This window comes from Oryzias latipes, chromosome 17 (genome assembly GCF_053564925.1).
Source record: "Oryzias latipes strain Hd-rR chromosome 17, Olatipes_Hd-rR_3.1".
Classification (NCBI taxonomy): Eukaryota; Metazoa; Chordata; class Actinopteri; order Beloniformes; family Adrianichthyidae; genus Oryzias; species Oryzias latipes.
The window spans coordinates 14476490-14501000 of record NC_136253.1 but is presented as its reverse complement, the minus strand read 5'-3'; the positions used below and the strand labels follow the sequence as shown (position 1 = coordinate 14501000).

General features: G+C 40.6%; 2 protein-coding genes across 6 annotated transcripts; both read left to right on the top strand.

Annotated features, from left to right (window-relative positions):
* Positions 1-4431: 4431 nt before the first annotated feature.
* On the top strand, positions 4432-10136 carry ttc19 (tetratricopeptide repeat domain 19). Its single transcript, XM_023965686.2, has 11 exons — positions 4432-4566; positions 5229-5374; positions 5453-5544; positions 5745-5855; positions 5958-5996; positions 6217-6273; positions 6345-6406; positions 6480-6574; positions 8601-8764; positions 8832-8994; positions 9065-10136. The coding sequence occupies exons 1-11, from the start codon at positions 4493-4495 to the stop codon at positions 9211-9213; spliced, it is 1152 nt and encodes a 383-aa protein (XP_023821454.1). The 5' UTR covers positions 4432-4492; the 3' UTR covers positions 9214-10136.
* Positions 10137-10815: 679 nt separating this feature from the next.
* On the top strand, positions 10816-23196 carry slc4a2a (solute carrier family 4 member 2a). Of its 5 annotated transcripts, XM_020711325.3 has the most exons (20): positions 10816-10965; positions 11494-11611; positions 12279-12450; positions 12530-12618; positions 15014-15147; positions 16190-16373; positions 16487-16622; positions 16704-16903; positions 17154-17338; positions 17421-17625; positions 18152-18355; positions 18448-18596; positions 18727-18921; positions 19114-19314; positions 19632-19721; positions 19799-19965; positions 20370-20623; positions 20703-20872; positions 21449-21622; positions 22880-23196. In XM_020711325.3, the coding sequence occupies exons 1-20, from the start codon at positions 10897-10899 to the stop codon at positions 22958-22960; spliced, it is 3177 nt and encodes a 1058-aa protein (XP_020566984.1). In that variant the 5' UTR covers positions 10816-10896; the 3' UTR covers positions 22961-23196. The 5 variants fall into 5 exon arrangements, with proteins under 5 accessions (XP_020566984.1, XP_078790699.1, XP_078790701.1 ...); XM_078934573.1 differs by lacking the exons at positions 10816-10965; positions 11494-11611; positions 12279-12450; positions 12530-12618 and adding an exon at positions 12860-12956; XM_078934575.1 differs by lacking the exons at positions 10816-10965; positions 11494-11611; positions 12279-12450; positions 12530-12618; positions 15014-15147 and adding an exon at positions 15776-15876.
* The last annotated feature ends 1315 nt before the right edge of the window (positions 23197-24511 follow it).

Sequence of the window (24511 nt, the reverse complement as noted above, 5' to 3'; positions counted from 1 at the left end):
ACCTAAGATCCTGTTGAACAACCCAGTCAAAAAACTCTACTCCCATCTCTCCTACAGACTTCCATACCTCCACAGGTATATCATCAGGCCTTTCCACTCTTTATCCTCTTCAATGTCCCCCTCACTTCACCCTTAATAATCTTTGTTACTTCCTACTCCACAACAGTCATGTCTTCTATTCTATATTCTCTCTCTTAGGCCAAATCAGAAATCATCCCTTACCTTTCTGGCTCATCTCTATATCTTCAATTGTTGGAGCATTTGGAGCTATAGCAGTGTCCCAAATTTTTTTTAAGGGGTAGTTGTAGTCACTTAAGCTGGGTATTCCTTCGCCGGTGGGATGATCCGTGTTGTACTTGTGACGAGAGGAGAAACGCATTTCTTTGCGTGGGTGTGCTCTGAAGCGCATTCGTTTACATTGAAATGTAGGTGATGTTTTTTTTTCTTCTTGTGTGACTTTTTAAAGTTATAAAACCAATGTTATTTATTTTCCAAGGACTAGCAGCTATGCGCTAACGTAGATGTCTGGTTACCATTCATGATGTCATCAAGTGGTAGTGATTTGAAGACACGATCCATATCTCTTTGCTTGGAAGGATAAATGGGTTGGGGAGTATCCATAGGGGAAGGCAATGAATTCAGATTCTGCCGTATTGTCTTCATTCATCAACTCTTTAAAGTATTCTTTACATCTTTCCATTGCAGTACTGACATTTGTCAATATGTTACCATCCCAATCTTTAATCACCCTAACTTGCTGCAGGTACTTCCCATCCCGGTCTCTCTGCTTTGCTAATATGTATAGGTCACTATCGCCCTCTTTGTTTGGCCTTTGACACCTCTACTTTCATCTTTCGTTACATCTCCCTGTACTTCTGTCCATTCTCCTCAGTCCTCTCAGTGTCCCACTTCTTCTTAGCTTGCACCTTACTCCGTATAGACTCCTGCACCTCCTCATTCCACCACCAAGTCTCCTTATCAAATTTCTTCCCTGATGACACACCAATGACATTCCTACCTGTCTCCCTGATCACATTAGCTGTAGTTATCCGCTCATCTGGGAGTACCTCCTGACCACCCAGTCATGCAACATTCTTCTTTTTCCAATATCCACCAGTTTGTCCTCTTCTCTGCCTTTGCCCTTTCTTTCTTCATCTTTTTCATCACCGGTCATCATACACACCACCATTCTATGCTGTTTGGAAACACTCTCGCCTACCACTACTTTGCGATCACTGATTTCCTTCGGGTTACACCGTCTACACAAGATGTAGTTTATCTATGTGCTTTTACCTCCACTCCTATAGGTCCTGTCTCTTCTCAAAAAAGTATTCACTATAGCCATTTCTATCTTTTTTGCAAAATCAACCACCATCTGTCCGTCTACGTTCCTCTCCTGGATACCAAACTTGCTCCATCACTTCCTTATCACCTCTGTTTTCTGCATCAACATGTTTATTGAAATCTCCGCCAATGACAAGTCTCTCACTTCTAGGGATGGTCATCATCGCTTCATCAAGGTCCAACTAGAATTTCTCCTTCTCCTCCAGCTCCCATTTTTCCTGTCGGGCATACCCACTAACAACATTAAACATCACACTTTCCATTTCTATCTTCAGACTCATCACTCTTTCTGACACTCTTTTGACCTCTGAAACACTCCTAGCCACCCCTTCTTTAAGATAGTTCCTACCCCAATTTTCTTCCTATGTCCACTATGATATAACAACTTAAACCCTGCTCCTAAGCTTTTAGTAACTCTCTACATTTTCCTGTCATAGCCACATTCAAAGTCCCTACTTTCAGTCCAACACTCATGACTTTCCTCTTCTTTCTCTTCCTACGAATGTGTCTTTCTCCTGTCCTGTTCGACCAATGTTGTTTTTGTTTGCCTTTCACTATATCCCTTAAGGGGTCATCACAACAAATCAGGTGGTTTGGGCAGGGCTGGATGCCCTTCCAACACAACCCTGTATTCACCGGCCCCTGTCGGTGAACAGCACCAATAGCGGACGTTGTTAATCCGGGCCTCAACCGATCTGGTATGGATATTGTAGATCTGATTTGCATATTTGGTTTGGTAAAGATTTTTTACGTCGGATTCCCTACCTGACAAAACTCTTTGTATTTATCCGGGCTTGGGACCGGAACAATGAGACCCTGACTTGGACCTCCTCGTGGATACAATATGACGTTTTCTAAGAAAAGACCAAATTGAGTTAGAAAAAAACTGATTTTCTTTTTAATCCAGCTTTACTAAGTCAGAATGTGCAGCTGTTATATCAAACTGTTTTGTGTCATATCCTGGTCTCATTTTTGTATTAAAAGAATCCCATAATGAGCTGTCTCATGACTCAAGATATTGTAGTAATGGTCACAGACTGGTGGGGGTGCTGCAAGTTTGTATGACAATGTGCAGCTTGTGTTTTGGTCGTTTGAAGCTTCACTATAGAGTAAGTAGTAGATAAAAGAAAACAGTGAACTGAAACAGGTTTATCAGCTGGTTCATGAGTTCCCACCTTTTTTTTAACCTACTACTTGGTGGAATTTAACTCGATAAATGAGAATATCTATACAGTAAGCTGATTGTGTGATGGTTTGACAGTGGGTGACCACTGACTGTATAAGAGAACTGGACAGAGTGTGACGTCACCCATAGAAAATGGCTTACTTCTAGCTCAAACCAAATGAAGTCAATTCAGTCGCTTATTTTTATTTTTACCATATACACGCTGCCATGTTGGAGCCAGACATCAGTATGCAGTGAGTCATTTTATCTACTGAACCACGCTTACCAATCAGAAGTGAGCTTGTTAGAAGACTACACCCCTGCCACTTGAAAGCAGACTCAGGAGAATCTGTCAAACGCTTCAAACATTAAACGTGTGACGACATACTTTTATTGAAGCATCTGATTGGTAAGTTTATAAATTGAATAACCTTTTCTACAGAAAAATATAATGAAAATAGGATTAGAAAGAAGAAAGAAGATGTTAATAAAGGAATCAGAGCAAGAATGGTTATTCTTCAAGTATGATGACTGAAGAATAGTTGTCTATTTCTCTATAAAAGTCGATGGGATTTTAGCGTCTTGGAAGTGACGGATACTTCCTGTTTGAATGCGACATTCGTCACTCAGTCCAGTTTTCATACAGTCAATGTGGGTGACACAAAATAGCTTGATCTTCAAACCTACCAGTAAAACCTAAGAATTTTTGCTTTCTGGAAGAAAATCTTGGTGAACCTCTATGTTTAAAACCAGCAGGACATTAGGGGTAGTGACAGTAATAGGAAGTGAGACCCAACAGTTAAACAATTGGTTTCTTCTAATAAAATATTTTCGTCAGCCTCTGCGGTTATGAGAGACCACATAAATGGAGAAGAAACAAACAAAGCTTAAAAAGAAAGCTTGTTATTGTTCCATCTGTGCTTCACTGGGTTGAAACCTGGTCTTAGTTCATCTGAAACATAAAGTCTGGACCTGTTCTTGAAGGGTTGAACGTTAGTCAAAGCTGATGTCCGAGGTCTGATGTTTGGCTCTACCTGCTCTCTGATGGATGTGTCTGTCTAGTTAAACAAGGAAAACAATTGTCAATATTGTAAATATGCATCTTGAAGAAAAGTAAAAATGAAACTTACAATAAAACCAAAACAAAGAACTGTCTTGATTTGCTGTCATTATTTTGTTTTATATGTCATGTTACAACATCATTATCAAATATATAAAAGAAATTCTTGAGTGAGTACTAAAAGTTGAAGTATGCTGAAACACTAAAGGAAATGAAAAGACTAAAATACTTTATATAATACATTTTTAAAAATAACTTTGAAATGACATAGAACACAAAAAAAGTGGAAGAAAACTGTAGTAAATTATTAAATATTGACTGCAAAAATGGACAAAATACCTGAAAAAAAGGTAAAATTCTCTAAATTCGACTAAATACACTATAGTGTTATTCCTATTTTCGTATTTTTTAACCTATACAAGGTTAAAAAAAACAAGAAAATTGTCTTAAAAGGGTTAAATAATGACAACAAACTAAAAAGTTCCTGGTACCAATTATTTTATCACTTACTCAAGACAAGTACCATACAAAAAATAAAAACAGGGAAAGGGCCTCTTATTTAATGAACAATTAATAGTTTATAATATGCATAGCTAAAACTTTCCTGAAGTTTTTATTTGTTTCTAAGGAGCATCAGTTTTTTCTCCAAAATATTTAAAAAAAAAAAAGAAAAGGAAAGAAAAGCAAACAACATATAGAAATCCTAATGGTTTTGAAACTAAAATAGAGATAGCTGAAAATGTGCAAAATTATAATTTATAGCCAGAAAGGACCCACAAGCGAATTCACTGTAAATACGGGTCGTGTCTCATTCGCCAAACGTTCAGTTGTATTGCTTCAAAATAAAATAATTTTCAGTACGTCTTTTATTATGAAGAAGTGCATCCTGAAGCGTCACTTCCGGTCTTGTGTAAACAGGCAAGATGGCAGCATACCGTGCGGTCCTGGCCGTCCTCCGCCGGACTCAGAGTGGGATTTTTGGTTCGGCGGGACTCAGGTGAGTTCGTGTCCTTTAACCCACCCTAACTGAGTGGAGAATTCCGTCAGTGGGAGCCGTCAGCCGCTCTCAGAGTCTGCTCGATAGCTGCGGCTTTCTCTGCCGCGCGCCTTAAACTTGAGGACGTGGTGCGTTCAGGTGTCCTCTGATTTGACAGCGTCAGCTCAAACAGGTTTTACCGGCATTTCTTTCACTATTATATCATTAAAAACACTCCCAGTTTAAATTAGATCAGGGGACAAATTAATAAGAATACATATTGTTGCTGTATTACACTGGATTAAGAGTGAGAAGAGGTGCATAAACCAGCTGATGATAATGATAACCAGATCCCTGAAGACTGTCATGTGACCAAAGCAAAACATAAAATCTGAAATGGGAAAAAAATCTGTATTAAAATGTAGATAAATAAACGTATTATTACCTCAGATCAGTTTGTACAGACACAATACATACAGATTACTACAGATATTACAACAGATCAGGCATGTTTCAAAGCTAAATATGGGTGCATGAATATCTGATGTCAGATGTTGATGACCATAATCATTCTAAAATTAGGCTTATGAGACAGATCTTTAATTCTGTCATCTACTGTTAATCAGACAATCAGGACAGCTCTGCCTGCTTTTGTCATGCATAGATATTTTTCTCTTCTCCAGGCGGCGCTCCATTGCTGTTCAGAGCTTCTCTGTGACATCACAACCTGAGGCAGGAGCCAGCTCCAGATGCTTGATAGCGCAGAGCAGACATGGACACTTCAGGAGAAACGTCCAGACAGGAGCAGGAGTTCTGTGGGCAGCAGTCGGTGAGTTCGGTCAGACTAAAGTCTCAAAAACTGCACGTGTATTTCTTCTTTGTGCTGACTGTGTGTGCACACGCACAGCCTTCTCCCTGTTCAGCAGCTCTGAGGAAAACAAACGGGATGAAGCTCAGAAGAAGGAGGATGAGATGATCTTGTTGTTGAAGAAAGCAAAGGTACCATAAGCCGGGCTGAAACAGAAGCAGGAACTCCTGCATGTTGCACGTGCACAGTGCACAGTGCACGGTGCAGAGACGGAGAGTCACCTGTAGAGGAACAGGTTTACGATGGAGCGGCTGTGGCATTGTTACAGTAATGTTGTAGTGTTTTGTTGCAGCGAAGTAAAGATATTTTTACTGTTTGTACTCGTACACAGCTCAGCATCCACCGTGGTCAGATGCAGGCCGCCTCCTCCTTTCTGCACCAGGCTGTCGCTCTGGCTCATCAGACCCACAACACACAGGCCATCATCTACACCTATAGCCAGGTGAGCTCTCACCTGTCCAGGCAGGAGCTGTCATGCAGCTTAACAATGCAGTCTACCACCACATTATTGGTTTACGTGACTCAGATTTGTTTTGCTTTTCAGATGGCCAATCTTGCCTACGTTCAGGGTCAGCTGGAGAATGTGAGTATTGGCTCATTGCAGCATAGTCACAACCGTTTGTGGAAGTGGTTAAACTGTAACATGTTTGTCATTTTTATCAGATACATTCCTTCACTTTATGTGAAGCTGGGTTTGTCTTTTAGGAGTAACTCTTATTCCTGCACATCATTATCTCTTTTTAGATATCCTGCAGCTCTCAGCTGTCAGCTGACATCTTCATCTGTGCTCCTCTTCCTCTCAGGCAGAGAAACTCTTCAAAGCCGCCATGAGCTTCATGCTGTCAGGAGGAACTCCAGAGGTGAGTCGTGCCGGCGCCTCATTTGTATTTGAACGGAACAGCTGCAGTCTCACAGCTGACTCTGCCTCCAGGACGACAACGCCGTCATCGAGATGTCTCTGAAACTGGCCACCATCTATGCTGAGAGGAACAAGTGAGAGGCGGGCCAACTGATTTATCTGGGTGGAAGTTCAGAGTTTTCTGACCTGAGTTTGTCGTTTTTTGAGGGCTGAGCTTGCTGAACATGGTTTCAAGTTCTGCACAGAATCTCTGGAGGCTAAACTGGAGAAACACAAAGAGCTTCCAGCAGAAAAGCAGACAGGTGAGATACTGACAGGTGACAATTCAGTGTTAGAAATAAGGGACAACCTGGCAAGTAAACTTGGTTGTCCTCCCCAATTTTTGGTTGTCCTTCGATACCAATATTCAACAGCAACGAAACCTACTCAGATGTCAGTACTTACATCTTTATTTCTTCTATACATCTAATATCAACTGCCTCTTATGATGGACATTTAAAAAACTCTTTAAATATTAAAAACAAACATTTGACTAAATATTGAAGCATCTGGTTACACAAAGTATTGCCAAAAAATTGAAAACAAAATCCTTTTGTGTGTTTTTGGAGACCTCTAGCGGTCGCACCAGGTATTGTTCAACACGTATTTGAAAACCGGTAATCTTTATTGAAAAGTACAGATGTAGAAACAAAGGATTCGCTTGCATGCATGCACTTCGTTTGTCAGTGGAAAGAATTTGCTGCATAGGTCTCAATTCAGAGTTTGCCAAATAATAACCATTGAAACTTGAAAAATAGTCGAAAAATACCAAAATGTTGAACAAAAGATCAGGTTGTCACATGGACAACCATCAGGTTCATTTGGTTGTCCTCCGTGAAATCTGGTTGTCTCGGACAACCGGATAACCGCTTATGTCAAACGCTGAAATTAGGTCAGGAAAGTTCTGGTAAGCCAGATTGTTTTTTAGCAAGTTCTGACCCAAGCCTTTTCAAAGGAAGAACAATATCGTTATTCAATTCAATTCAGACTAAACTAAACTAGATCCCCCTTCATTATCATGAGGTCTGTTTATTTTAGCAATAACCCACTACCTAAAAACAATGACTGCAATTTTACTCAAAAGACAACTTTGTCTCCAGTTTTTATTCAGGTGAAGCTGTGAGGTCTTTTTTTTGCCTCTTAGTCTGTTTTGGGGCATCACATATGATCACATCTCCCCTTTTTTAGCCTCACTACACTGGCTTCCTATTCATATTAGAATTCATTTTAAGATTCTTTTATTTGTTTTAAAATCCTTTCATGGTTTGCCGCCTCGTTATCTCAATGGGCTCCTGCAGCCTTAAGCCCCCTCCTAGGTCTGCACAACAAATCGCAAATGTATTGTTATCACGATATCAAGCTGTGCAATACGCACATCAGAAAAGACGGGGAAAATTGCAATAAATGGTTACCTTTAATGTGCTAAAACAATCATATGGAAACTTGAAGTATTTAACGTATAAAAAAAATCCTTTTGACTAATTGGATGGACGACTTCTATGCTAGATGCCCGCCTCCTATGTAGACGAGGGTCATTTAGAGTGTAATTTAAGTTATGTTATTATTTCAATAAAACTGTTGCAATTAAATGGAAATGATGGATTTGGTTGTTTTACTATTTTTTCATGTAATATTATTTCATCATAATAATATTTATTATTTATAATAATAATATTAATCATCATTAATATCGCAAATTGCGAGTTTTCCTAATATTGGCCTACCCCTTCTCAATCCTCTTAGATCAGCTGCTTCTAGAATGACTGAAAGCAAAAGTCAAACTCATAGAGGACCAAGGTTTTTGCAGCTCCAACACTCTGGAACAATTCATGTTAGACAGACAACATAACTGCCTGTTTTAAGTGCTCTCTAAAAAGCCACTTTTTAAACTTGGCTTTTAATACACAGTACAGAGGTTATCCCTCTTTCTTTTATCTCACCACGTTTTAATGAATTCTCTTTCATGAACTGTTAGTGATGAGTTTTATTTTAACAGTGTAACCTTAGAAGCTTTTCTTTAAATCTGTTTTATTCAATCCTTTTGTTCGTTTTTATCTCTGTCACTGGACAGCACTTTGGGTCTGTGTGGACAATATAAGTGCTTTACAAATAAAGTCTATTATTATAATTATTATTATAATCATGAGGATGGTGGAAGCATGATTAGTGTGGAGGAGGAGGAGGAGGGGGGGGGGGGGGGGGGGGTTGGAGGAACAGGGCTGGAGCAGAAAATGGTGGAGGCTTGCAGCTTTTATTTTTTGTTTTCCTCATCACTGATGTTGTGGGCAGAGGAGGCGGAAGCTCTAAGGAAGGAGACCCGCCTGCTGCTCGGTCTGTGTTTGGACTCGCGCGCCCGGTACCGAGCATCAAACCTACACCTGAACCACGCCAGAGAGGACTACCAGGGCGCTTTAAACATCTGCCGCCAGGAGCAAGGAGAGACTCATCCACAGGTGAGCGCACCTGAGACTCACAGAGGAAAATGAAACTTTTCTGAACAGTTTGTTTACCTCCCTCCAGACTCTGGTCTTGATGAGTGACCTGGCCACCATCTTGGACCTTCAGGGCCGCCATGATGAGGCGCTGGTTTTGATCCAGCAGGCGGTGGATCTGAGCCGCGCTGCAGGGCACCTGGAGCAACATGTGCTGCTGGGAAACATGGCAGGCATCCTGCTGCACACAGGTGAGCACAGGTGAGCGGGTAAGGAGCCACATCTGCCCTCCGCAGGTCTGATCGGGTTCTGTCTCCTTAGGCCGGCTAGAGGATTCTGTCCGATTCTACCAAGAGGCTCTGAGTCTGGCTCAGCAGGCTGGAGACCAGGAGGCGGTGCACAGTATTCAGGAGGGATTAAAGGAGGTGAAGAAGAGGAGGAGCCAGAGCAAGGATGAGGCTGCTGGGTGACGCCTCTGGGAAAAACTCCTCTCAGTGAACTCTGGATACGGATCGGTCCAGTTCTGTCGGAACCGCTCGCTTTCCTCTTCTTCTGCATGTCCTTGTGTGACCCTGAGGACAGGTTCTGCGTGCAGCCCTGGTTAGAGCGGTCCATGTGGGCCATACACTGGACTGTTGAACAGAACCACAGCAGAACCTGAAGGTCAACGTGTCGCTGCATGGCTTTGTTGTGTGTGTTTGTGTTAATCTGCTGTTGGTGGAGTTGTGAGTCTGCTGCTGTTTACCGTCATCATTCTGCTGTTCTTCTGAGATGTTCTGTAAACACATCAGGACGTTCACCTGTGTCACGCCCTGTGGGAACCTGCACACACACACACACACACACCCACACACCCACACACACACACACACACACACACACACACCTACATGTAAACACACACACACATACACACATGTAAACACACAAACAGGACAGGTGACACAGACAGAGTCAAACTAGTACTTGTGGTCACATGACTCTTTAAAGACAATCCACATATTTTTTCTACTTTAAATTGAATTAAAATATTAGAAAAGTTTGGCCTTTAATCCAAAGCAGCGATTTTTTTAAATGGTTTTTTAACCTAAAAATGATTTTTGATTGAAAAACATAAATATAGAAATATACAAAATTAAATTAGCCTCACAACATAGAAAAGAGAGAATTTTTTTTGCTACTTTTTGGCAAAAAAATAACAATTTTTACTTTTTATTGCAGTTCATTGTTTATTTTCTTATTCTTCAACCCAGCAGCATTTAAAAAACTGAACCATCTCATGTTCCTGATCCAAATGTACGGGGTCAATGCAGCACAACCTCATCAAAACGAGCGCAAACACCCATCTGAGACAGTAAAGAATATACAAATAAAGTTGTGTTTATTTGACAAAGTGTGTGTTGACGAATGACAGCTATTATTTGATGGAGTGATCATCTGATGTCATGAGAAGAAAATCACAACATCGACTCCCAATGTACACAAACAGTAATAAACACTCTAAATGACAGAAAATCCTATGTAAATGCAGAATTGCATCTGAATCCAAGTGTGGGAAAGCAAATAATTACTGTTGTGCTAACGGCTTAATGAAACACACACACCCAGGTGAGCTGTTATAAAGCAGCTGCAGAGCATTCAGCTGTGAATCTGCTGGACGGAAACACGCTGAGCAGGTACGAATGCACACTGACACACAAATCAGAGGGGAGATGGAGAATATTTCACGCCACAAATGGTAATAACTTATCGCAAAACCGCAGCTCCAGTGATGAATAGCAGATCAAGGTCTTTTGCTTTACCTTTTGGAGGGGAAACTGTGACTTTATCAACAGTGCTTGCTGACATGCCTGAAGTAAAGATGGATGCTTGAGTTGGAGGAAGAGCAGAGTTTCTCAAACAACCCTGTGGAAACATCACATTCAGCTTCCGAAACAGAGAAAACCAAAGGCCAAGAAATTGATTTCCCAAATTCTTGCCAACTTTCTAATTTTCTAAATGTCTAATTTCCTAAGTGTCTCCTCACTTTCAGAGAAATCCTACAGAGCAGAACAGAATCTGCTTTAGATGAACAAAAGCTTTAAGACTGGTGATGTTTTCTTCACTCAAGGCTCTGCTGTTTGAGCTCCTGCTGAACTTTAGAACCTCAGACCATGGACCCACACCAAGCCACAGACCTTCAGAGCTCCGATGGACCTGGTGATGTTCTCAGAGGGTCAGCGGTGAGTGTGTGAAGATGTTATGGTGGCTAATGAAAGAAACAGACATCTCAGCTCTGTAAGTCTTAGATCCCTGCTAACAGATTTCCATATGAAGAGTCTTGTTTGGTTTTACTCAAAACTACCGTATTTTGTGAGTGACAACAATGAGGGAATATGAAAAAAAAAAAAACGTCACACATTAGTCCATCTTCTAATTCCCACCATCTTCTCTTCTGCCTTCCTTTTCTGTGAAGAAGCCTTCATCATGAGCCTTTAGCCCTTGTGCTATCTTAGGTGACCCCACTCTTACACTGACGTGTTATTCCTACCATGACAAAGGTGGATAAAGGTGGAAAAATTTCATGTAATCCATGGACACCAGTGAAGATCACAAATCATTAAAGAAAAAAGGTTCAGAGCACTGTCTAGTGGGTCCAGATGACCCAACTCCCAATGTTATAGTGCCCAGGATAGCACAAGGGTTAAAGAAACAGATTTTCCTCATTTCCCGTCCATTTCTTTACTTCTCTCTTTATATGTTGTCAGCAGGCTTCTAACAAAGATCCCAACAAAGTGGTTGAACATCAGGGTTTTCAGCAGATCCTTCATCCTGAAACCCGCAGCCCTCCAGGGAAACATCGGGTTTATGATGAGCAGGACATCAAAGGTGGGAATCCAGAACGGAGTACAGAGAATCCAGAAGGAATTGCATATCTAAGTTAAAGAGACTAATATAGAATTCTGATAATTCCTTAAGACTCATTAACAACTTTTAGAAGCTCCAGAGAAGAATCCTAAATCATTTTGTTTTGTTTTTTGTAGTCCTAATAAAGGCAAGAAATCTATTCTCAAAGGGTTTTCCATAACCTACTCCTTTACCATCTTTGGATGATTCTGGTGATCTTTGGAAGGCATCAACAGTTAAATCTATACATGTTTTTTTAGTCCTGACAGTTTTTCATCCATGTTTTCAATCCAGGTTTTCTTACAATTTTCCTGATGTTCTTGAAAAACGTACATGACAGTAAACTTCCAGGTTCCACTAGTGGATGAACCTGTGGAGACTTCATTCTGAAATGACAGCTGATGCTGAACTTTAAGAAGTTCTGCCATCTGGAAGATTCTCTGCTCCACATCTAGCACAGATAATATTTGTGTATTGTTGTAGATAAATCTTTAAAACATTGGCTTCATCTGGACCAGAACCAGGACACAGCAGTAATTTTGATGTGATTGGGTGGATGTAGTTGGAGGTTCTTAGTTCTTGATTGGTCTTTAAACCCACATTGAGACGCAGTTTTATTTCTTTTACTTGTTCTGTTGTGGCATTTCAGACCACCGCCAGTCCTCGGTTCATGGGCATTATTCCATCTCCAAGCTGCCCCCAGACAGCAGGAAAAAAAAGCACGATGAGATGAGAAAGGATGGCAGACGAGGCTCCGCCTCCAACCTTGAGACCTTCACAAAAGACGACCAAGAGGAAGAGGAGGGGGCCACACCTACCAGGTACTGTATGTAACACCATTCCTGTGTGGATTCTCAAACTTCTCAAAGGTTTTCAACTTTTAACTCCTCCCACATACAGTGACCCACCCACCCGCTCATTCAGTGACAGACAGCTCTCAGCAGATCGGACCAGGACCGGTGTTCCTGCTGATGCTGGCTGCATCAGAGGTCAGTACACAACCTTCATCCAGCACAAACAAACACATTTGCAGACATCGACCCAACAATGCAGATGTACTTTGTCTGACTGCCTTCATCACTGTGGCTGATGTTCTGCTCTGCTGGTGCTGGTCCAAGTTGCTCATGTGAGATGAAGCTGCTGTTGACCCGAACACAATGCTGTCGACCCACACAACCGGCCCACTGCCTCTGTCTATTGTTACTCTGAGAGTGGTTTTGGTTCTGGTCCTGATTGTTACATCAGATCAACATGAAGTCGGTTTCTTCTCTGCTGGTGATCAGGCACTTCAACAGCTGGTTGTTTGATGTTCTGAAGGTGGATCTCAGTGAGTACAAACGCTTATCTACTGCTGCGTTCTCTCTGCAGTACCTGAGCTCACCTGGATGGGAGGGGTCGACCCATGCTGGGGTTTGATGTGTAAACACACAGGGTTACCATGTCTTTGGTTGAGCTCTTCATGGTTTTCAGCCTGAGCAGGTTTTAAAACAGCTGATCATTATGAAATATATTTATTCTTTCTTTTTTAAGTGTTGAATCCCTGCTCTTTATAGGCAAATATCTTTGCTTTATGGCTTAAATACATAAAGACAGTAGGCTACAAGTTTTCTACTAAAATGATTGAATTTTTGATTTCCATCAAATACATATTTTAGAGTTACAGTTAGGGTTAGTCTTTATTTGAAAATGTTTTGGTTTTAAAAAGACCTGAATAACTGAGAGTCTACGTCAGGTAGTTTGTGGTTCTGTGTACTTCTGCTGGCATTTACATTTGACGCAGTAATTACAATGGATTTACATAATCTGTAAATGTGAACTCTGTTTACATTTAGACTTACTGATGTTTAGGCCATGTCCTACTAAGACTAAACACAAAATATATGGATGTGAAAATGTTTTTCTTTTCACTTCTTATGACCTTTTGCTGAAATCATTAACTTTATGTTTAACAGCAGCTTCTATTCAGAAAAAAATCCCAACATTGAGGAATGTGACGCACAACAGGGAGATAAGCTGACTCATTGCTGCGTCGCGATTGGCCGTTTGTGAAGGAATGAAGAGATGATGTGATAGTATCTTGAATCACAGAAGGTGACCTTTTTCCAGAAACCTGAGAGCGGGCTCACCTGCAGAGTGTCTCACCTGTGTGTTTGTGTCTTTAAGATGATCAGATGATTCAGTCTCATCTCTCCTTAATCCTCATGTACTGATGTTCAGTCGAGCCTGAGATTTACTTAGAAGTCAGAAAGTTCCCACAAGAACCTCCATTGTGGGGGTGGGACCTAGAGGTGACAGGCCCTTCAAAGCTGATGGAATAAGAGAAAGGGGGGCGGTGTTGCCTAAAAATGGTTAATGGTTCTAAGATGTAGTATTTTGAATTATGGCTCAAATCCTCTGAACCTAAATCAAGATTGAATCAAGTCAAATCAAGTAATATATTTTTTGTCTTAAAAAATCTCTATTGACGCTTTTAGCCAAAGGCAACAGGTCAAATCAAACTAAAGACTACAGAATTATTTTTACAGATTAGCTTTTTGAAAACAGTCGGACAGACTTGATGCTATTTGTTAGGGATGTAACAATTTATCAATAAGTGATGAATCGATTTATCCAATCAGATTGATCTCTTTGAGTTGTTAATTAAGTCAAATCGTAACGACCGAAACATTTAAGAATTTAATTCAAAATGAAATAAATCGATCTATGATTGATATTGAAAAAGAACATTTTGATTGAGGCATAGTAACGTAAAAATGAACAAGTGGCAATAATTCTAGTTCACTTGTTTGTTTGTTCATTTATTTCATTTATATTTGATTATCTACAAGGAATGGAAAACTTCACCTGCTCTGTTCAGTATCAGGTATTTATCTCTGAGTCACATTGGTGGAATTATTGGCTAAAGATGTCCTGGATTGATATTAGGTCAGTAAATCGAATTGTTAAAAATGAATAAATATCAAATATGAAACGGATGAGCAACCGCAAATTATGATATGAATAGAATCGTCATTAAAATGAATCGTAACACTCATTATGCATAACAGTCTGTACCCGCCGGTTAACCGGACTGCAGACAAACTGTTTTCTGTTCTGTTACAACCCGACCTTATTAAACACACAACCAAATATTCACAACAGCACCTGTAACAGCAAAACTTACTCTGTCTGTGTTTAGGCTTCATTTTTATACAGATGTATCTGAATTTGCTGCTTCTATTTGCATCTTTTGATATGTTGATCTTAAGATATTGTTCTTTTTATTGATTGTTTTTCCTGTTCTTAAACATTTTGTTTGTTATTTACATGCAGCAGAATCGGACTTTGTTTTATGGAAAGGTCAGGTCAATGCTGCTCTGCTTTGTTTCCTTGGTCCTGGTCCAGTCAGATGGGATGAGGTCTCAGCGGCTCGATGTAACGTGTTGAGGCAGAACTCCAGAGAACCACCCCTCCATGCCTCCAAAAACCCAGGATCAAACCGCTCAAACCAACACCTGTCATCTTGTTCGCCTCATGAGGTAGGTGGTATTGAAAGACCTTTTATGAGATCTTGACTAGATCTTCATGACCAGAACATCTCAGAATAGCACTGCATCCTTCATCGGGACATGTCTCGTCTTCCATTCACGAGGATTGATCTTTACACGGGAACTTCAATATCACTGATAAAATGCTAAATATTGAGATTATCAGTAGTTCAAAATAAATCCTTTTTTTTATTCAAAAAGTAATTGTGGAAATGTTTTTTCTACCGGTAAGTCTGTGAGTTTTTCCTTCTCTGAAAACTGCTTTTCTCTAAAGATAGTCTGACTGTTTTAGGACGTTTTACTCAGCAAAGATGGATATCTCTCTTGACTTCCTTTAAGTTGTAAAAAATAAATGTAATGCTGTGGAATAAGGGACTTTGGAGTCCAAGGAAAGGTTAATGTGTTTCCAAGAGTGATGTTCAAGCTGGTTCCTACTTCTTGGAGCTGAGTAGAACTTGAATCCGACTCAGACTTGAAAGTCCCAAAGAGAGAGTAATGATAAAGAGCACTAAGCTTCACGGGAACAAAAAGAGCCGGCGTAGCTGAAGAAGGCGGGTGAGAGTTCAGGTGGTCTGGTGGGAACAGAATGACGTGGTCGTCCCTGATGGAGGTCAAGAAAGACGAGCCCAAAAGTCTGATCCAGTTAATCTGAGTGGTTTTGTCAGCAGGTGGGAAAATGGGCTCTGAGTAGGGAGATGAAGAGCCAGCTGGGGGCGTCAGGTAAAATCTGGGCTCGGCTTCATCTTTGGGACATTTGGTTTTGGTCTTCGTGATGATGGGTTTAGAATTGAAGAGCCAACAGAACAAGGTAGAGCTGTGGACGGCTTTGCCTGGAGTCACTTTTCTTCTTTCTGGATTCTAAACTTTGAGCTCATTTGCAACCATTTTATCCACATACATATTCTGATGTGTTCTTCTGTTCTTTCTTTCTTTCAATCAACATGTGATCTTCATAGCGGGAGGTGCGGTACAGCTTGATGAAGGCTTGGAGCTGCAGAGGCGTCCTCTGTCATGACAAATGTCTCTGTTTTAGGTGTTTGTGGAGCTGAAAGAGCTGGTGATTGACCAGAACCACGATCTGCAGTGGAGGGAGACGGCTCGATGGTTCAGGTTTGAGGAGGAGATGGAGGAGGAGGACACAGAGTGCTGGGGGAGGCCTCAAGTCAGCTGCCTGTCCTTTCACTCTCTGCTCCAACTCCGAAAAGCCATCTCCCATGGTGAGGAGACCCAGTGAAGACCTTCACGTTGTTGTTTCTGCTCCTTTGAATCAAACAGGATCAGTGGATAGTTCTGCACATTTGTGATGATGATGGTGGTGTTGTGGTTTCAGGTGCAGTGCTTCTTGATCTGAAGCAGAGGACTCTGCCTGGTATTGCTCAGCAGGTGGTGGAGCAGTTGGTCCTCTCAGATCAGATCAAAGCTGAAGACAGAGAGAAGCTGCTGAGAGTTCTGCTGCTGCGACACAGGTCCACATGTCCTCACATTCTTCTGATCAACAGAATTTTTCAGTTTCTACTCAATAAACAGGTTTCTTCTTCTCTCACCAGCCATCCTAGTGATGAAAAGGACAAAAGCTTCTTTAGCAGAAACATCTCTGCAGCTGCTATGGTGTCTGTGATGGACAGACTCAACAACCAATCAGAACTCTGCTGCCAGAAAGAAAATCCGCAGCTTGGGAACTCCAGACCAGAGATGCAGCTGATGGAGAGGATCTCAGCACGAGCTGAGGCCACTTTGGTGCTTGTAGGTACGCAGCAAATCCAAGCAAACGCAAAATCAGATTCAGATTTCATGGAAAGGATGTCAAATTGAATTATCTGTACCCTCCCCTGAAAAAACAATGAAAAAGCCCAAACAAAACACAGTGTATTAAGTTAAAAACAGGAAATCACAAAAATGAAAAGAAACTGTTCCCACATTCCTCTTCAGAAAGGCTGAATTTGCTCCATGTATTGTAACATCTTTGAGGTCGTTTGGTTCTTTGACTGCTCCTGCAGGTAGTGTGGGGTTTCTGGACCAGCCTTCCATGGCCTTTGTGAGGCTGCAGGAGGCAGTTCTGCTAGATTCTGTGCTGGAGGTTCCGGTCCCTGTAAAGTTTCTCTTCCTCCTGCTGGGCCCACCCTCTGCCAACATTGACTACCATCAGACTGGACGTTCAATCTCAATGCTTATGTCAGACAAAGTGAGTCCCTCCAGAAAATGTCTTTCATAATCTGAAACAGGAGCATCATTGGTGGCCAGATAAAGATTCTGTGGTGTTTCAGCATTTCCATGAGACCGCATACCACACAGAAGATCGGCAGGACCTGCTGACAGCCATCAACAGTTTCCTGGAGTGCAGCATAGTCCTTCCTCCCTCTGAGATCAGTGGAGAAATGTTGATCCACTCATCTGAAATGATGATGAGGAGGGAGAATGAGCAGAACAACAAGCTTCAGGAGAAACAAGACCAAATTCATGAAGATGTTGGTGAGTCTGAGCTTCTCATTGGTTTTAATAGCTGAACAGTGGTAATTTAGTCTGATTCATAAGACTGCAATTATTTTTAGCTACATCCCCTTTAAAGTCCCAAATAACCAACAAGGTAGAAAAAAAATTTAGACAAGAAATTTTAAATTGGAAAACATAAAGTCACAACTATTGCCTGTCATCGTGTAATCTCCTTTGTTTTATTCCTGAATCATTTTTGTTTAAAAATCCCCAAAGTACAATTTTACAGGAGAGGGCTTAACCCACAGCCCTGTGGAGTGCCAGTGCTCAGCATGTTCAAAGATGAACCGGTATTGACTATTTAAACAGTTTTTAGGTGATGTGTAAGAAAATTGTTTGTGCTGACTTTGGCTGTTGGGAGGGAAAAAAGATGTTTGGTAGGGACCCAGTGTTTTACCATCAAAGTTTATAGTTAAATGTATAAAAAAAATGCATTAATCACATACAGTTAATGTTACTTCTTCCCTTTTGATGGTTTGGCATAAAAGGTGGCATTCTCTTCCAGATTCCCTTGTTGTCTCCAAATCCAGTGATGATCCTCTCAAGCGCTCGGGCCGTCTTTTTGGCGGTCTGATCAAAGACGTGACGCGGCGCTACCCTCAGTACCGCAGTGACATCCGGGATGCTCTTAACCCTCAGTGCATGGCTGCTATCATCTTCATCTTTTTTGCTGCTCTGTCTCCTGCCATCACCTTTGGTGGACTTCTCGGTAACAATCCCCCTTAAAAAATGTAGACATGAACTCAAGAATGAGACGTTGTCCAGGAAATTTTACAACTCTGATCTCTGTCCATGATGCAGGTGAGAAAACAGAAGGTCTGATCGGCGTATCTGAGCTGATAGTAGCCACATCAGTTTATGGCATAGTGTTCAGTTTGCTGGGGGCTCAACCTCTGCTGATTATCGGTTTCTCTGGACCTCTGCTGGTTTTTGAAGAGGCATTCTACAACGTGAGTTTACTGGTCAAAAAACTAGAGTTGTGTCTCTGCATTGTGTGTCTCCCCCGTCATGTTGTGGTGCCTCACACAGCCCCGTCCTGCCTGCATGACCTGTAACATACCACTGTCCTGTTCCTTGCAGTTCTGTCGAGACAATGGCATTGAGTACCTGACCGGCAGGGTCTGGATCGGGTTTTGGTTGGTGCTCATTGTTATCCTGACCGTGGCTTTTGAAGGAAGCATTCTGGTTCGCTTTGTTTCCCGCTTCACTCAGGAGATCTTCTCCTTCCTCATTTCGCTCATCTTTATCTATGAGACATTTGCTAAACTGGTCAAGGTAAGTTCAAAGACCTCAACCATGTTGTTTGTAAAACAAATGATAGGAAAAAAAAACTATTTTTCTCCTAGCTTTAATATTAGACTTTATTATTAACTTAAACAAAATGTGAAGACAAATGCAGAAAATGACTTTTTCCTTTTTTAGATGTGTATTATTTCTTAATAATACAGATATGTTTATATCTCCTAGATCTTTAAAGAGCACCCACTCAGAGGCTGCCAACCTGAAAACACCACAGAATTGTCATCTTTAAGCAACTCCACTGTGGCTGCAGAGAAGGTTGTCGGAGAACCGAACACAGCTCTGCTGTCTTTGGTGCTCATGGCGGGAACATATTTTATCGCTTTCTATCTGCGCATGTTCAAGAACAGCTCCTTCTTCCCTGGAAGGGTCAGTACATCCAGACTTTGACTCCATTTTAGTTTAGACTGAAGTAACTGATGTACATGAGCATGTATAGAGACGATTAGATTAGAAGGACCATTCACACAGTTTGGATAAACTTAAAGAACCTGAGGTGGTGATGAAGTTGGTACCACAAGCTTTATTGACCTTCAGAGGTCCAAAGAGAATGCATATTGTATAACTTATGGTACCGTATGTGTCCCTGTCCAGTAGAACCCTCCAGGGTTTTGTGTGAGGGTCTGGATCTCTGTTTTTCTTTCTGCGCCGGCTGATCATTAAAGATGTGACTTTATGTGTCTTAGCTCCGGCGAGTCATTGGAGACTTTGGCGTTCCAATTGCAATCCTCATCATGGTGCTGGTAGACTACAGTGTAGAGGACACCTACACCCAGGTCAGTTTAAAGGTCATGCACAGAAGCACACGGATATGCTGAGACTGATCTGACAGTCGGACTCCTCCTACTTACAGAAGCTGAATGTGCCCAGTGGATTGTCAGTTTCCACTCCAGAGAAAAGAGGGTGGTTCATCTCTCCTTTGGGTTCCGATGGACAGTTTCCTGTTTGGATGATGGGAGCCAGCATCCTGCCGGCCATCCTTGTTTTTATTCTCGTCTTCATGGAGTCGCAGATCACAGCGTACAACTTTTTTCTCTTCATAGAAAACTTACTGAGTTTAATGTGGGCTTGTCCCTCCTGTTGGTGCTGATCTGCACAGGATGTAACACACAAAATTGACTATTGGTCTGATTGACAACAACTTTTTGTTTGATAGGCAAACTTGTTCATAAGGAACTTTTATTAAAATCGAATCTTTTAGAAACAAAGAAGTAGAAACATCTTCCTCAATGATTCTTTGTGAACAAGTTAAAAAAAGTCATAGCCAAAACCTTCCAAGTGAAAACTAATCCCTCCTGTCGTGTAACTGCTTACAGCCTCCTCATAATGAACAGCAGAAGCTCTACTTTCAGCCTTAAAAGAGTAGAATCTGTTTTGCTCTCACTTTGTCAATAACACTGAGATTGTTTGTACATTTCCTACAGGCTCATCGTCAGTAAGAAGGAGAGGATGCTGGTGAAGGGGACCGGTTTTCACATGGACCTCCTGATCATTGTGGTGACAGGTGGGATCTCTGCCCTGTTTGGATTGCCGTGGTTATCGGCCGCCACCGTTCGATCCGTCACTCACACCAACGCCCTGACAGTCATGAGGAAATCTGTCACCCCTGGAGACAAGCCATGTATCCAGGAGGTCAAGGAGCAGAGGGTGACGGGCTTTGTGGTGGCTGTTTTAGTAGGTATGGTGAGGGTGTACCTTCTTAATCTCATGAGCTGCTGCTTTCTTTTCGCCCTCTGATCTCTTCTCTCCTCCACCAGGTCTGTCCATCACCATCGGGGAGGTTCTCCGTCAGATCCCTCTGGCAGTGCTGTTTGGGATTTTCCTCTACATGGGTGTGATGTCACTGAACGGGATCCAGCTTACAGAGAGACTCATCCTGCTGCTGATGCCACCAAAGTACCACCCTGACCTCAACTACGTCCGCAAGGTAAGAGAGGAACAAAAATGTATTTAACTGGAACAGACTGGCGTTTTGTAAATTGTTTTGAATTTTGAAGAAATCGTTTATTGGTAAATGGTAAATGGCGTATACTTATATAGCGCCTTTCTTCCTACAAGGACAAAGCACTTTACAGTCACAGACCCATTCACCCAGTCACACATTCACTCACACATTCACACACTGGTGGCAGCTCCGCTGCCAAACACAGGCGCCCGCCTACCACCAGAGGCAAGGTGGGGTTCAGTGTCTTGCCCAAGGACACTTTGATTCATGGGCGTGCAAGGCGGGAATCGAACCTGCAATCTTACGATCATGGGTCGACTGCCCTACCGCTGCACCACGGCCGTTTATTCACAGCGTTATCTGCGGTTCTCCTCAGTGTTCTGTGTTAAGCTGTTGTCATCCCAACACTTGAGTTTAAAACACTGAACTCTGCAGCATAAACAGTATTTAGTGATCACTGCAAAAATCAACAAGAAAAAAAACAGAACATTCAAATATTTTTCATAGGAAGCTTAACTGCAGTTCTGTTGTCTCACCTGTGTTTGCGCCCTGCTACAGGTGCGCACGCTAAGGATGCATCTGTTCACTCTGGTCCAGCTGTTGTGCCTGTCTCTGCTGTGGGTCGTCATGGCGACGGCAGCAGCTGCAGCGTTCCCCTTCATGCTGCTGTTGACCATCCCGCTGAGGAAGCTGCTGCTGCCCCGCATCTTCAGCTGCAGGGAGTTGCAGAGTGTGAGTCCCACCCTCATCTTCATCACAACATCACTGAAAGATGTCTTCAGGATGAGGATCGGTCACTGACAGAACCATCATCATTTGTCGTGATGAAAATAGCAGTAAAACAAAATTTAATAATTTCTACATGCAGATATTCTAAAAGCACAAGGAAATAATCTATATCGGATATAAAAAACCCTGGAAGCTGCTTCTACACAGGAAACATTCTAGATAAACCTCATCTCAGAAAATATAACTTAGCCAAAACGTGAAAATGAGAAAAATCCACCATGACATTCATTAATTGACAAGACAGAAAATATTACACATGATTAAGAAGAAATTAACAACAAATTTAAAGAATTTTACAAGTATTGAAGCTCACAGATGAATCCATCTAACTCTGCATAAACTAATTTCTCATTGAGGGTCAAGTTTCAAACCTGGACTCATTGATCTCTCCTCTGAACTTCATGATCTCTCTTCTCCTCTCACTGTTGCTGTAAACTAAAACACACTGATGCCATAAAAAGCCAGAAAATGAGACAAACAAAGACTCACATATTTAGTCAGCTTTTTAATGTATTTTTCCTCCTCATTGAAGGTAGGTTTTAAAAAACAAGAATCAAAGTAGGAGAAACAGGAAAATAAAACCTAAAAAATATCAAAATATAAAAAAAAATGAAGGTGGAAACACAAAAAGGTATGCAAAGACTTTTTAAAAAAAGTACTTTTCTAGTTTTATGTTAAGCCTAATTGGTGAGTAGCTTCCCTTTTATTTAGTATATGTTTTTGTTGCAATCTATTTAATCCATTAAGTTCTTGGTGTGGATAGAAAAAAGTAAAATAAAGGAAGTTTCTGTTCTGCACGGACATATTTATGCAGCTCTTCTAGGACAAATGCCTCAAGTCAAATTCTTCAGATGAAGGAAGAGAAGCAGAAAGAGAGTCAAAGGAAATGATGTGAGATGACCAGAACACACAAAACATGTTGGTGTGTCTCCATATAAAGTAAAAAGTTAACATTTAGGCACGTTTGTTACAACCTGCATTTGCTTCAGTATTTTAGGTTGTAAAAGGGATTTTTAAATAATTTTTTAGTTGGTACTGTCCTCCCTTCTTAGAGGGACGGCTCACCGTAAAGATGACATTTTTCACGTTTATTCAGTTCCTGCTTATGCTTCTGTACTGCGGCATGTGCTGCACACGCTGCATCTATGGCTACAGCTTGACTCTGTTAACTAGTTTGACCAGTAACCTTTGACCCTGCAGCTGGATGGTGAAGATGTGGAGCCTCAGCTGGATGAAAAGGAGGGACAGGACGAGTACTCACAGCTGCAGATGCCTGTGTAGCCCTGCATGATGAGATGAGTGGATCACAAAGTGTAAAAACTTGAAATCTGTCTGCAGATCTGAGATTGTTCAGCTTCTCCACCTTGATAAAACCTGAATGCCTTGAGACTGATGTCGCTTTTAATATCCTGTTAGTTGTTAATATCCTGAATGATGTCAATAGTTTTGTAGTGATGTCATATCCTGGTCAGGTGATCCTGATCAATCTCAGAGGAGCCTAACATCCTCCTCAAAAAGATAATCAGTTGGTGTTATGGAGCACAGTACTCCTCTCAGATGGTTAATGTCAAAATTTAAAGGCAGGGAGGGGGGGGGGGGGGGGTTCATGTTGTGTACACTTTTAAAGACACAAAATTTGAGCTTGATCACATGACACACAGTACCCCAGTGCTCCATTTCACTATGATTAACAATGTCATCATTTGTTTTTTCCCTTTCAAATAATTTTTAATACTATGCAGATGATATAATTTATGTAAAACCATGTCCAAATTAAAGAGTTTCCCAGAGTCAAGGCTCAAAACAAAACAAGTTTTCTATATATATATATATATATATATATATATATATATATATATATATATATATATATATATATATATATATATATATATATATATAAACCTTGTTTTAAATATATTCTTTTATCATATATAAATTATATATATATATATATATATATATATATATATATATATATACATAAACCTTGTTTTAAATATATTCTTTTATCATATATAAATTATTTAATAGAATATAATATCCAAAATAATATTAAATATTATTTTATTGAATTATATAATACATTTCAATAAAATAAATTGATTTTAATGTTTTCAATTGACTTCATCATTGTTTTTCCTGTCTGTTTGTTGATGATTGCTTTGTAAACTTTCTTTTCAAATGTAAAGCACTTTCACAGCCTTGCATCTGAAACAAATAAAGGTTTGTTCCTAGATATAGTTTGTGTGCTTCAATGTTATGGTATGTTCATTCTTCAGCGATATGAAACAGGAATGAAACAGCAAAATGCCAGCACTAGTACTAATCTCATCTGTATGAAAGCATTTGTGTTGCATAATTCATTATAAAAGTCAATACCAGAAATGCTTTTTCATTTTCAAAATTGAAGCTGCATTTCTTGAATCAGAATTAAAAAAAAAGCAATCGACCAAACGGCTTTTTCTTTTTCTTCTTCAACACTGCTCATTCTGTGACTTGATTATAATGATAAAGAAAATAGTATTTGATATTTGATTTTCAAAAAGTTCTATAGAAAATCTGTAGCAAAAATCATTTAGAAATATCTAATTGGACAATCAAAGTGGATTAACAGAAATACTTTTTCATTTTCAGAATGTAATTGCATCAATTGTCTTAAAAATAAAATGAAAAATTAATCCTTCAAAATTCTTTTTCATTTTTTCTTCTTTAACATAGCTTTTACTGTGACATAATTAAAGCGAAAATGCAAATAGGGGATTGCATTTTGGTTTTCACATCCCCCTCACAAAATGTGTAGCATAATTAAATTCCTATCAGCATTTCCAG